The 14,161-nt window shown below is 47.5% G+C and overlaps 1 protein-coding gene across 9 annotated transcripts in view; it reads left to right on the forward strand.

The window, feature by feature from the left end:
* The window catches only part of LOC118381393 (intersectin-2-like), a 278,177-nt gene that overhangs the window by 34,445 nt on the left and 229,571 nt on the right, over positions 1 to 14,161 (forward strand). For 8 of the 9 annotated variants that reach the window (XM_052471715.1, XM_052471717.1, XM_052471713.1 and 5 more), the window contains exon 3: positions 9,059 to 9,181. In XM_052471715.1, coding sequence (XP_052327675.1) covers positions 9,154 to 9,181 — 28 coding nt within the window. In that variant the 5' untranslated portion in view covers positions 9,059 to 9,153. The remainder of the gene's footprint in view (positions 1 to 9,058; positions 9,182 to 14,161) is intronic. The other variant, XM_052471711.1, reaches the window with a different exon arrangement.

A 14,161-nucleotide genomic window follows, 5' to 3' on the forward strand; every position in this document is an offset into this window, starting at 1 on the left:
ACATTACATTCACACAGAGAGCCATTCACACAGAGCCTTACTGCCACATTACATTCACACAGAGCCTTACTGCCACATTACATTCACACAGAGCCTTACTGCCACATTACATTCACACAGAGCCATGCCACACATTCACACAGAGCCTTACTGCCACATTACATTCACACAGAGAGCACAGAGCCTTACTACATTCACACAGAGCCTTACTACCACATTACATTCACACAGAGCCTTACTGCCACATTACATTCACACAGAGCCTTACTGCCACATTACATTCACACAGAGCCTTACTGCCACATTACATTCACACAGAGCCTTACTGCCACATTACATTCACACAGAGCCTTACTGCCACATTACATTCACACAGAGCCTTACTGCCACATTACATTCACACAGAGCCTTACTGCCACATTACATTCACACAGAGCCTTACTGCCACAGATTACATTACACACAGAGCCTTACTGCCACATTACATTCACACAGAGCCTTACTGCCACATTACATTCACACAGAGCCTTACTGCCACATTACATTCACACAGAGCCTTACTGCCACATTACATTCACACAGAGCCTTACTGCCACATTACATTCACACAGAGCCTTACTGCCACATTACATTCACACATTACATTCACACAGAGCCTTACTGCCACATTACATTCACACAGAGCCTTACTGCCACATTACATTCACACAGAGCCTTACTGCCACATTACATTCACACAGAGCCTTACTGCCACATTACATTCACACAGAGCCTTACTGCCACATTACATTCACACAGAGCCTTACTGCCACAGATTACATTCACACAGAGCCTTACTGCCACATTACATTCACACAGAGCCTTACTGCCACATTACATTCACACAGAGCCTTACTGCCACATTACATTCACACAGAGCCTTACTGCCACATTACATTCACACAGAGCCTTACTGCCACATTACATTCACACAGAGCCTTACTGCCACATTACATTCACACAGAGCCTTACTGCCCACATTACATTCACACAGAGCCTTACTGCCACATTACATTCACACAGAGCCTTACTGCCACATTACATTCACACAGAGCCTTACTGCCACATTACATTCACACAGAGCCTTACTGCCACATTACATTCACACAGAGCCTTACTGCCACATTACATTCACACAGAGCCTTACTGCCACATTACATTCACACAGAGCCTTACTGCCACATTACATTCACACAGAGCCTTACTGCCACATTACATTCACACAGAGCCTTACTGCCACATTACATTCACACAGAGCCTTACTGCCACATTACATTCACACAGAGCCTTACTGCCACATTACATTCACACAGAGCCTTACTGCCACATTACATTCACACAGAGCCTTACTGCCACATTACATTCACACAGAGCCTTACTGCCACATTACATTCACACAGAGCCTTACTGCCACATTACATTCACACAGAGCCTTACTGCCACATTACATTCACACAGAGCCTTACTGCCACATTACATTCACACAGAGCCTTACTGAGCCATTACATTCACACAGAGCCTTACCACATTACATTCACACAGAGCCTTACTGCCACATTACATTCACACAGAGCCTTACTGCCACATTACATTCACACAGAGCCTTACTGCCACATTACATTCACACAGAGCCTTACTGCCACATTACATTCACACAGAGCCTTACTGCCACATTACATTCACACAGATACTGCCACATTACATTCACACAGAGCCTTACTGCCACATTACATTCACACAGAGCCTTACTGCCACATTACATTCACACAGAGCCTTACTGCCACATTACATTCACACAGAGCCTTACTGCCACATTACATTCACACAGAGCCTTACTGCCACATTACATTCACACAGAGCCTTACTGCCACATTACATTCACACAGAGCCTTACTGCCACATTACATTCACACAGAGCCTTACTGCCACATTACATTCACACAGAGCCTTACTGCCACATTACATTCACACAGAGCCTTGAATACAAACAAAAACATGGAGGACCACACATTCTCCCGTCAAGTTCGCTTTTTATGAATCCAAAAGTTTGCTTAGAAAGTGGTCTTCTTTGTATAAATGTTTATAAATGAGGCCCCTGGTCAGTGGATTTCCTTTATAGCTTTTTCTAATCCATTAAACTTCTCGTGAATTTGTCGTTGTTCTACATTTGTGTCAATTTAAACGGTGTTGTAGAGTGTTTTAAAATAGGTTGTCCATATGTCACCATTTTGTATCGCTAATTCCTCGTTTAGATTTTTTTTTTCTCTTAATTTTGCCAAAAGTTGTTTGTGTTTATGGCCTCCTCAATTAGTGTCAGCTGCTTGCTGTTGTACTGTGCTTTTCTTTCTTCTCAGTGTTTATAGAGTTTTAAAGTCTCACAGTAATGAGACTTTTCACAATAATGAGTCTCTCTCTCTGTCTCAGCTCTCTCTCTCTCTCTGTCTCAGCTCTCTCTCTCTGTCTCAGCTCTCTCTCTCTCTCTGTCTCAGCTCTCTCTCTCTCTCTCAGCTGTTTCTCTCTCTCTGTCTCAGCTCTCTCTCTCTGTCTCAGCTCTCTCTCTCTGTCTCAGCTCTCTCTCTCTCTGCCTCAGCTCTCTCTTTCTCTGTCTCAGCTCTCAGCTCTTTTGAATCAAAAGTTTCTGTCTCAGTCTTCTTTGTATAAATCTCTCTGTCTCAGCTCTCTCTCTCTCTCTGTCTCAGCTCTAATCTCTCTCTCTGTCTCAGCTCTCTCTCTCTCTCTGTCTCAGCTCTCTAAACTCTCTCTGTCTCAGCTCTCTCTCTCTCAGCTGTTTCTCTCTCTCTGTCTTGCTGTTGTTTCTGTCTCAGCTCTCTCTCTCTGCCTCAGCTGCTCTCTTGTACTCAGCTCTCTCTCTTCTCTGCTCTTTCTGTCTCTATCTCAGCTCTCCCTGTCTCAGCTCTCCCTGTCTCAGCTCTCTCTCTCTCTCTGTCTCAGCTCTCTCCGCTCTCTCTCAGCTCTCTCCCGCTCTATCTCAGCTCTCTTTCTCTCTTGCTCTCTCTCTGTTTCAGCTCTCTCTCTCTCTCTCTCTCTGTCTCAGCTCTCTCTCTGTCTCTCTCTCTCTCTCTGTCTCAGCTCTCTCTTAGCTCTCTCTCTCTGTCTCAGCTCTCTCTCTCTCTGTCTCAGTTCTCTCTCTCTCTCTGTCTCAGTTCTCTCTCTCTCTGTCTCAGCTCTCTCTCTCTCTGTCTCAGCTCTCTCTCTCTCTGTCTCAGCTCTCTCTCTCTCTCTGTCTCAGCTCTCTCTCTCTCTGTCTCAGCTCTCTCTCTCTCAGCTGTTTCTCTCTCTGTCTCAGCTGTTTCTGTCTCAGCTCTCTCTCTCTGCCTCAGCTCTCTCTCGCTCAGCTCTCTCTGCTCTGCTCTTTCTGTCTCTATCTCAGCTCTCCCTGTCTCAGCTCTCCCTGTCTCAGCTCTCCCTGTCTCAGCTCTCTCTCGCTCTCTCTCAGCTCTCTCCCGCTCTCTCTCAGCTCTCTCCCGCTCTATCTCAGCTCTCTTTCTCTCTTGCTCTCTCTCGGTTTCAGCTCTCTCTCTCGGCCTCTCTCAGCTCTCACTCTCTCTGCCTCTGTCTCAGCTCTGTCTCAGAGAGGAAAGGAGGGGGAGGGAGGATAGAGAGGAGTCTGGAGACGCCATAACTTCTCTGTTCCACTCTTCTCTCTCACAGCCATGGCTACGGCTTCTTTTCCAGTCCTCTTCTTCTTCCAAAGCCTCTTCCTTTAGGTCTCATAAGAGCTTCTCATTGGATGGCTCTGTGACGTATGAGGAGGAGAGAGAACAGAGAGCTTTCGGCAGGCAGTTCAAGAGCCTTTTTTTCTCTGCAGATTCAGGCTTAGTTGGTTAGTTATCCGTGATTGGTTAAACATGCTGATAAAGAGAGCTGGTCATGTCTGTAGGGTTTCCACTGTTTCTGTGAACCAGTCTCTGGTCACTGATATGCTGTATTAACCCATTGACTGTCTCTTCTTTGAAAAACATGTTGAAAGATTATTTCAACTTATACTAATACCAACTCAAATAAAATAGATTTATTTTCCCGAACTGACAGAGTAATACCAGGTGGTTGGGAAGTCAAGAGGAACCCAGGAACCTAGAACCCAGGAACCTAGAACCCAGCCAGCAATACTATATTAGAATGGCCATTTTCATGCATTTTTACTCATTTCAGCAATTTTGTATTTACTTTTACTTTACAAAAATGTATTTTGACACACACACACACACACACACACACACACACACACACACACACACACACACACACACACACACACACACACACACACACACACACACACACACACACACACACACACACACACACACACACACACGATATAGACACTGACATAGACACTGACACAGACACACAAACACAAACAGTCGTCCAGAAAGTATTTAAAGCCTTTTTCTAAAAAGGATTAAATAACAAAATAATCCTCAACAATCTACACACATATATACACTATAATGACAAAGTGAAAATATTTTTGTATCAAATGTATTAATATTTACATAAATTGTCTATTATTTAAAGTGTTCAGACCCTTTGCTATGAGACTCGAAACTGAAACATCCTGTTTCCATTGATAATCCCCGTTTGCAGAAGACACAACAGTAGTAGGCCTGATTACCATTAATGACGAGACAGCCTACGGGGAGGAGGTGAGGGCCCTTCTAGTTTAGTGCCAGGAAAATAACCTCTCACCCAACGTCAACAAAACAAAGGAGCTGTGGACTTCGGGAAACAGCACCCCCCTATCCACATCAATTTGACCGATTCAATGGATAAGATTCAAGTTCCTTGGCGTTTTTGACAAACTGAATTGTTCCACCCACACAGACAGTGTGGCGAAGAAGGCGCAACATTGCATCTTCAACCTCAGGAGGTTGAAAAAAATTGGCTTGGCACCTAAAACCCTCACACACTTTTACAGATTCACAACTCAGAGCAACCTGTCGGGCTGTATCACCTACTGGTACGGCAACTGCACTGCCCGCAACCGCAGGGCTCACCATAGGGTGATACGGTCTGCCCAACGCATAATCAGGGGCAAACTACCTGCCCTCCAGGACACCTACAGCACCTGATGTCACAGGAAGATCAAAGAGATCATCAAGGACAACAACCACCCGAGCCACTGCCTGTTCACCCTGCTGTCATCCAGAAGGCGAGGTCAGTACAGGTGCATCAAAGCTGGGACCGTGAGACTGAAAAACTGCTTCTCTCCCATCAGACTGTTAAACAGCCATCACTAGCACATTAGGGCAGCAGCCTCTATATACATAGACTTGAAGTCACTGGCCACTTTAATAATGGAACACTAGTCACTTTAATAATAATGTTTCCATATTTTGCATTTACCCATCTCATATGTGTATATACTGTATTCTATTATACTGTATCTTAGTCTATATATTAATGTATTAAATCAGCACTGCAGAGCTCTCCCTGTCCTCTGCCGTGCCTTGAATCTATTACTGCTGATGATATCTGGATATGTGCATGTACACCCCTGGCCTATCTACTGTTGGTAGCTCCAATTCTGACTTGTGCTCTGATATCTGCTTCACTGATTCCTGCTCTCGTAAAAGCCTGGGTTTTCTGCACGTTAACACGAGAAGCTTATTACCTAAAATGGATCAATTGAAAGTGTGGGTTCACAGCGCCAATCCAGATGTGTTGGTCATTACTGAGACGTGGTTAAAGAAGAGTGTTTTGAATACTGATGTTAACCTTTCTGGTTATAACCTTTTTCAGCAAGACAGTTCCTCCAAAGGTGGCCCCTTACACCTGAATTTGTCTTGATCAGTGACCTAAACTGGGACATGCTTAAACCACCAAGTCCTAAAGCAATGGGACTCTCTAAATCTTTCTCAGATTATCACCAATCCCACAAGGTATGACTCCAAACACCCAGAAAAGGCTGCTCTCCTCAATGTTATACTCACAAAATAATCCTGATTAGGTACCCGTCTGGTGTTTTCTGTAATGACCTTATTATTAACCTGTTTGACCTGTTTAACAGCCTGTGTTTGGCTACTAAGTGAAACGACCTGTCCTGATTTGTGTCATAGAAGCTTGCTAAAAAACTTTAATGAGCAAACAAGCCTTCATGACCTCTGTAAAATGGTATAGAATCAGAGGGGATCACGCCCCCTCTGTCGAAGACGCTTGGACCTTCTTTTTTGATATTGTCAGTGGTATTGTTAACAAACACGCCCCCACAAAGAAAATGAGAATTAAATTAAGGTTCAGTCCCTGGTTTGACCATAATCTTGCAGAGTTACTCCACACTCTCATTCAGGCAGCCAAAGTTAGTTACTTTAAGGAGCAGTTCTCTCTCTGTTGGTCTAACCCCAAGAAGTTCTGGAAAACAATTAAAGACCTGTAGAAATAAACCCTCCTCCTCACAGCTGCCCTTTTCCTTTAATGTTGAGGATGTGGTTGTTACTGACAAGAAGCACATGGCTGAGCTCTTTAATCACCACTTCATTAAGTCGGGATTAGTATTTGACTCAGCCACGCCTCCTTGCACGTCCAACATTTCCTCATCTCTACCCCTTCTAATGTGATAAGCCCAAATGCTCCTCCCTCTTTTTCTCCTGCTCCGCTACAACGTTTCTTCCTGCAGAGTCACTGAGCCCGAGGTGCTGAAGGAGACCCCTTTCTTCTTTAAAACCTCTTGAAACTAGGGGGCACTATTTTCATTTCATGGAAGCATAATTTCAAAATCTGAGATGACAGGGTGATTAACAAAAGGCTAAGCTGTGTTTCAATTTATTTCACTTGTGATTTCATGAATATTAATATTTTCTAGCAATATTTTTTTGTCCGTTGCGTTATGCTAATTAGTGATGACAATTCTCCCAGATCATCATCTCAGATTTTAACTAAAGACGTGTACAGTTGAAGTCGGAAGTTTACTTACACTTAGGCTGGAGTCATTAAAACTCGTTTTTCAACGACTCCACAAATTTGTGGTTAAGGCCACCACTTTGTACATGACAGAAGTCATTTTTCCAACAATTGTTTCCAGACAGATTATTTCACTTATAATTCACTGTATCACAATTCCAGTGGGTCTGAAGTTTACATACACTAAGTTGACTGTGCCTTTAAACAGATTGGAAAATTAAAGGAAATGATGTAATGGCTTTAGAAGCGCCTGATAGGCTAATTGACATCATTTGAGTCAATTGGAGGTGTACCTGTGGATGTATTTCAAGGCCTACCTTCACACTCCGTGCCTCTTTGCTTGACATCATGGGAAAATCAAAAGAAATCTGCCAAGACATCAGAAAAAGAATTATAGACCTCTGCAAGTCTGGTTCATCCTTGGGAGCAATTTCCAAATGCCTGAAGGTACCACGTTCATCTGTACCAGTAATAGTATGCAAGTATAAACACCATGGGACCACGCAGCCGTCATACTGCTCAGGAAGGAGACACGTTCTGACTCCTAGAGATGAACATACTTTGGTGTGAAAAGTGCAAATCAATCTCAGAACAACAGCAAAGGACCTTGTGAAGATGCTGGAGGAAACGGGTACAAAAGTGTCTATATCCACAGTAAAACGAGTCCTATATCGACATAACCTGAAAGGCCACTCAGCAAGGAAGAAGCCACTGCTCCAAAACCGCCATAAAAATCCAGACTACGGTTTTCAACTGCACATGGGGACAAAGATGGGACTTTTTTGGAGAAATGTCCTCTGGTCTGATGAAACAAAAATAGAACTGTTTGGCCATAATGACCATCGTTATGTTTGGAGGAAAAAGGGGGAGGCTTGCAAGCCGGAGAACACCATCCCAATCGTGAAGCACGGGGTGGTAGCATCATGTTGTGGGGGTGCTTTGCTGCAGGAGGCACTGGTGCACTTCACAAAATTGATGGCATCATGAGGATAGAAAATGTGGATATATTGAAGCAACATCTCAAGACATCCGTCAGGAAGTTAAAGCTTAGTTGCAAATGGGTTTTCCAAATGGACAATGACCCCAAGCGTACTTCCAAAGTTGTGGCAAAATAGCTTAAGTACAACAAAGTCAAGGTATTGAAGTGGCCATCGCAAAGCCATGACCTCAATCCTACAGAACATTTGTGGGCAGAACTGAAAAAGCGTGTGTGTGCAAGGAGGCCTACAAACCTGACTCAGTTACACCAGCTCTGTCAGGAGGAATGGGCCAGAATTCACCCAATTTATTATGGGATGCTTGTGGAAGGCTACCCAAAACGTTTGACTCAAGTTAAACAATTTAAAGGCAATGCTGCCAAATACTATTTGAGTGTATGTAAACTTATTACCCACTGGGAATGTGATGAAAGAAATTAAAGCTGAAATAAATCACTCTGCTATTATTCTGACATTTCACATTCTTAAAATAAAGTGGTGATCCTAACTGACCTGAGACAGGGACTTTTTACAAGGATATTACATGTCAGGAATGGTTAAATAGTATAGATAGAGTTGAAATATATTTACGACTTCAACTATATATGACAAATACAATTTGATTTGATGTAATGTTATAAACAGACTTCTAAGGGGGGGGAGTTTATGGAATTCACCTTTGAACTAAAAGCACTGGGTCAGCAGATCACAGAGGCCTTCTCTTCAGAGCTAACAAAAGCAGATCTCAGAGTGGAGTTCAAACGAATGTGTACAAGATGACAACTGACAAAACCTTTGGCAGTATAGACAACAGAGAGGATGGGAGGTATTACCTGAGAGGGTCGGTTCCTAGATGGTTTGGGTCCATTATCCCTGTAGACCATCTTTTGTTTCCAAAAAGTGTGAATGAAAGTTTTCCCAACAGAGCGGCAGTAGTATTTAAGCCAGATATGAAGTGCTAAGAGGCTGCTGTAGCCGCGACCCAGCGGCGACACAGGGCCAGAGATAATTGGCTGCTTCTCAGATCCGGTCAGGGTGTTGATTAGCTCAAGAAAATCCTGTTTCATCATATCTGACCCTTTTTTTGATGGCATTTGATCCCACATGCGCTACGACAGCAGCAGCCCTCGGCTGATGATGTAGGACGGACGGAAGAAATCCTGTGATATCCTTCATCAAAGTCCCCCCCCCCCCGGGAAGCACAGGGTAGAGGATGAAGGAGCAGGAACCTCTGGAAGCAGGTGGGTGAAACTGTTGGTCAACAGGATGGGATCACCCAAAGTCATTTCAGACCCATTCACCAAAGACCATTGCCTTGTGCTGGGCTTACAGTGTGTGTCATCCCTCCACTGGGAGGCAGGTTCAGTACCTCCACTGGGAGGCAGGTTCAGTACCTCCACTGGGAGGCAGGTTCAGTACCTCCACTGGGAGGCAGGTTCAGTACCTCCACTGGGAGGCAGGTTCAGTACCTCCACTGGGAGGCAGGTTCAGTACCTCCACTGGGAGGCAGGTTCAGTACCTCCACTGGGTGGCAGGTTCAGTACCTCCACTGGGAGGCAGGTTCAGTACCTCCACTGGGAGGCAGGTTCAGTACCTCCACTGGGAGGCAGGTTCAGTACCTCCACTGGGAGGCAGGTTCAGTACCTCCACTGGGAGGCAGGTTCAGTACCTCCACTGGGAGGCAGGTTCAGTACCTCCACTGGGTGGCAGGATAAGTAGCTGCTCTTAAAGCGTCCTTGCTCCTTTTTTTTCTTCAAGGGGGGGTAGGATAGGTGCAGCTCCCACATGGGATGAAACGGTCATAGTCTCTGGAGGTGGTTGCTGCCAGTTTCCCCAAAATGGCAGATAGTGGCAGATAGTGGTAGATGCCATTTTGGAATAACTCCATCCACCCGATGTTACAGGAAGGTTGGTGAGGAATCAGCTAAAAGTCAATCCATCCACACCGTGTGATAGTAAGTTAGTTAGATTGAATCACACAGTTGTAAGCCAGAACCCAACCACAGACGAGAACGCAGCCAGCACTAGGACCCACAATAAACACAACGAAGTTCACAAAACTGGCCAGCATAACAACAGCACAGAGAGAGTGGTGACTTACTCAATGTGATTAAATGGTGGGGCCCATCAAAACGGCAATGCAACAGAGGTTGAGTTACCAGTATGATAGCCAGGAGAGAAGCACCTTGGGGGAGAGGTAGTTTTCAGTACAGGCCAGTGGAAAGTCCACAGCCTCCCCATACTTCAACAGTCCACAGCCTCCCCATACTTCAACAGTCCACAGCCTCCCCATACTTCAACAGTCCACAGCCTCCCCACACTTCAACAGTCCACAGCCTCCCCACACTACAACAGTCCACAGCCTCCCCATACTTCAACAGTCCACAGCCTCCCCATACTTCAACAGTCCACAGCCTCCCCATACTTCAACAGTCCACAGCCTCCCCATACTTCAACAGTCCACAGCCTCCCCATACTTCAACAGTCCACAGCCTCCCCATACTTCAACAGTCCACAGCCTCCCCCATACTTCAACAGTCCACAGCCTCCCCATACTTCAACAGTCCACAGCCTCCCCATACTTCAACAGTCCACAGCCTCCCCATACTTCAACAGTCCACAGCCTCCCCATACTTTCAACAGTCCACAGCCTCCCCATACTTCAACAGTCCACAGCCTCCCCATACTTCAACAGTCCACAGCCTCCCCATACTTCAACAGTCCACAGCCTCCCCCATACTTCAACAGTCCACAGCCTCCCCATACTTCAACAGTCCACAGCCTCCCCATACTTCAACAGTCCACAGCCTCCCCATACTTCACAACAGTCCACAGCCTCCCCATACTTCAACAGTCCACAGCCTCCCCATACTTCAACAGTCCAGCCTCCCCATACTTCAACAGTCCACAGCCTCCCCATACTTCAACAGTCCACAGCCTCCCCAACAGTCCAACAGCCTCCCCATACTTCACAACAGTCCACAGCCTCCCCATACTTCAACAGTCCACAGCCTCCCCATACTTCAACAGTCCACAGCCTCCCCATACTTCAACAGTCCACAGCCTCCCCATACTTCAACAGTCCACAGCCTCCCCATACTTCAACAGTCCACAGCCTCCCCATACTTCAACAGTCCACAGCCTCCCCATACTTTCAACAGTCCACAGCCTCCCCATACTTCAACAGTCCACAGCCTCCCCATACTTCAACAGTCCACAGCCTCCCCATACTTCAACAGTCCACAGCCTCCCCATACTTCAACAGTCCACAGCCTCCCCATACTTCAACAACAGTCCACAGCCTCCCCCAGTCCACAGCCTTCATACAGTCCACAGCCTCCCCATACTTCAACAGTCCACAGCCTCCCCATACTTCAACAGTCCACAGCCTCCCATACTTCACAACAGTCCACAGCCTCCCCATACTTCAACAGTCCACAGCCTCCCCATACTTCAACAGTCTTCCCCACAACAGTCCACAGCCTCCCCATACTTCAACAGTCCACAGCCTCCCCATACTTCACAACAGTCCACAGCCTCCCCATACTTCAGTCCAACAGTCCACAGCCTCCCCATACTTCAACAGTCCACAGCTCCCATACTTCAACAGTCCAGCCTCCCCATACTTCACAACAGTCCACAGCCTCCCCATACTTCACAACAGTCCACAGCCTCCCCATACTTCAACAGTCCACAGCCTCCCCATACTTCAACAGTCCACAGCCTCCCCATACTTCACAACAGTCCACAGCCTCCCCATCCTTCAACAGTCCACAGCCTCCCCATACTTCAACAGTCCAGCCTCCCCATCCTTCGACAGTCCATCAGCCTCCCCATACTTCACAACAGTCCACAGCCTCCCCATACTTCAACAGTCCACAGCCTCCCCATACTTCAACAGTCCACAGCCTCCCCATCCTTCGACAGTCCATCAGCCTCCCCATACTTCACAACAGTCCACAGCCTCCCCATACTTCACAACAGTCCACAGCCTCCCCATACTTCAACAGTCCAGCCTCCCCACACTACAACAGTCCACAGCCTCTCCCCCCAACAGTCCACAGCCTCCCCATACTTCAACAGTCCACAGCCTCCCCATACTTTCAACAGTCAACAGTCCCACAGCCTCCCCATACTTCACAACAGTCCACAGCCTCCCCATCCTTCAACAGTCCACAGCCTCCCCATCCTTCAACAGTCCCCAGCCTCCCCATCCCCTTCAACAGTCCACAGCCTCCCCATCCTTCAACAGTCCACAGCCTCCCCATACTTCAACAGTCCACAGCCTCCCCATACTTCAACAGTCCACAGCCTCCCCATACTTCAACACAACAGTCCACAGCCTCCCCATCCTTCAACAGTCCACAGCCTCCCCATACTTCAACAGTCCACAGCCTCCCCATACTTCAACAACAGCCTCCCCATCCAACAGTCCCAGCCTCCCATACTTCAACAGTCCACAGCCTCCCCATCCTTCAACAGTCCACAGCCTCCCCATCCTTCAACAGTCCACAGCCTCCCCATACTCAACAGTCCACAGCCTCCCCAACAGTCCATCAGCCTCCCCATACTTCACAACAGTCCACAGCCTCCCCATACTTCAACAGTCCAGCCTCCCCATCCTTCGACAGTCCATCAGCCTCCCCATACTTCACAACAGTCCACAGCCTCCCCATACTTCACAACAGTCCACAGCCTCCCCATACTTCCCCATACTTCAACAGTCCACAGCCTCCCCATACTTCACAACAGTCCACAGCCTCCCCATACTTCACAACAGTCCACAGCCTCCCCATACTTCAACAGTCCACAGCCTCCCCATACTTCAACAGTCCACAGCCTCCCCATACTTCAACAGTCCACAGCCTCCCCATACTTCAACAGTCCACAGCCTCCCCATACTTCAACAGTCCACAGCCTCCCCATACTTCAACAGTCCACAGCCTCCCCATACTTCAACAGTCCACAGCCTCCCCATCCTTCAACAGTCCACAGCCTCCCCATCCTTCAACAGTCCACAGCCTCCCCATCCTTCAACAGTCCATCAGCCTCCCCATCCATCACTTCAACAGTCCACAGCCTCCCCATACTTCAACAGTCCAGCCTCCCCGTACTTCACAACAGTCCACAGCCTCCCCATACTTCACAACAGTCCACAGCCTCCCCATACTTCAACAGTCACAGCCTCCCCATACTTCACAACAGTTCACAGCCTCCCCATCCTTCACAACAGTCCACAGCCTCCCCATAGTTCACACAGTCCTTCAACAGCCTCCTCCCCATACTTCAACAGTCCACAGCCTCCCCATACTTCACAACAGTCCACAGCCTCCCCATACTTCACAACAGTCCACAGCCTCCCCATACTTCACAACAGTCCACAGCCTCCCCCTTCAACAGTCCACAGCCTCCCCATCACAACAGTCCACAGCCTCCCCATACTTCAACAGTCCACAGCCTCCCCATACTTCAACAGTCCACAGCCTCCCCATACTTCAACAGTCCACAGCCTCCCCATCCTTCAACAGTCCACAGCCTCCCCATACTTCACAACAGTCCACAGCCTCCCCATACTTCACAACAGTCCACAGCCTCCCCATCTTCACAACAGTCCACAGCCTCCCCATCCTTCGACACAGTCCACAGCCTCCCCATACTTCACAACAGTCCACAGCCTCCCCCCATACTTCAACAGTCCACAGCCTCCCCATCCTTCAACAGTCCACAGCCTCCCCATACTTCAACAGTCCACAGCCTCCCCATACTTCAACAGTCCAGCCTCCCCACACTTCAACAGTCCATCAGCCTCCCCACTTCAACAGTCCACAGCCTCCCCAACAGTCCACAGCCTCCCCATACTTCAACAGTCCACAGCCTCCCCATACTTAAACAACAGTCCACAGCCTCCCCATACTTCACAACAGTCCACAGCCTCCCCATACTTCACAACAGTCCACAGCCTCCCCATCCTTCGACAGTCCATCAGCCTCCCCATACTTCACAACAGTCCACAGCCTCCCCATACTACAACAGTCCACAGCCTCCCCATACTTCACAACAGTCCACAGCCTCCCCATACTTCAACAGTCCACAGCCTCCCCATCCTTCAACAGTCCACAGCCTCCCCATCCTTCGACAGTCCACAGCCTCCCCATACTTCAACAGTCCACAGCCTCCCCATACTTCACAACAGTCCACAGCCTCCCCATCCTTCGACAGTC

Source organism: Oncorhynchus keta, chromosome 19 (assembly GCF_023373465.1).
Source record: "Oncorhynchus keta strain PuntledgeMale-10-30-2019 chromosome 19, Oket_V2, whole genome shotgun sequence".
Lineage (NCBI taxonomy): Eukaryota > Metazoa > Chordata > Actinopteri > Salmoniformes > Salmonidae > Oncorhynchus > Oncorhynchus keta.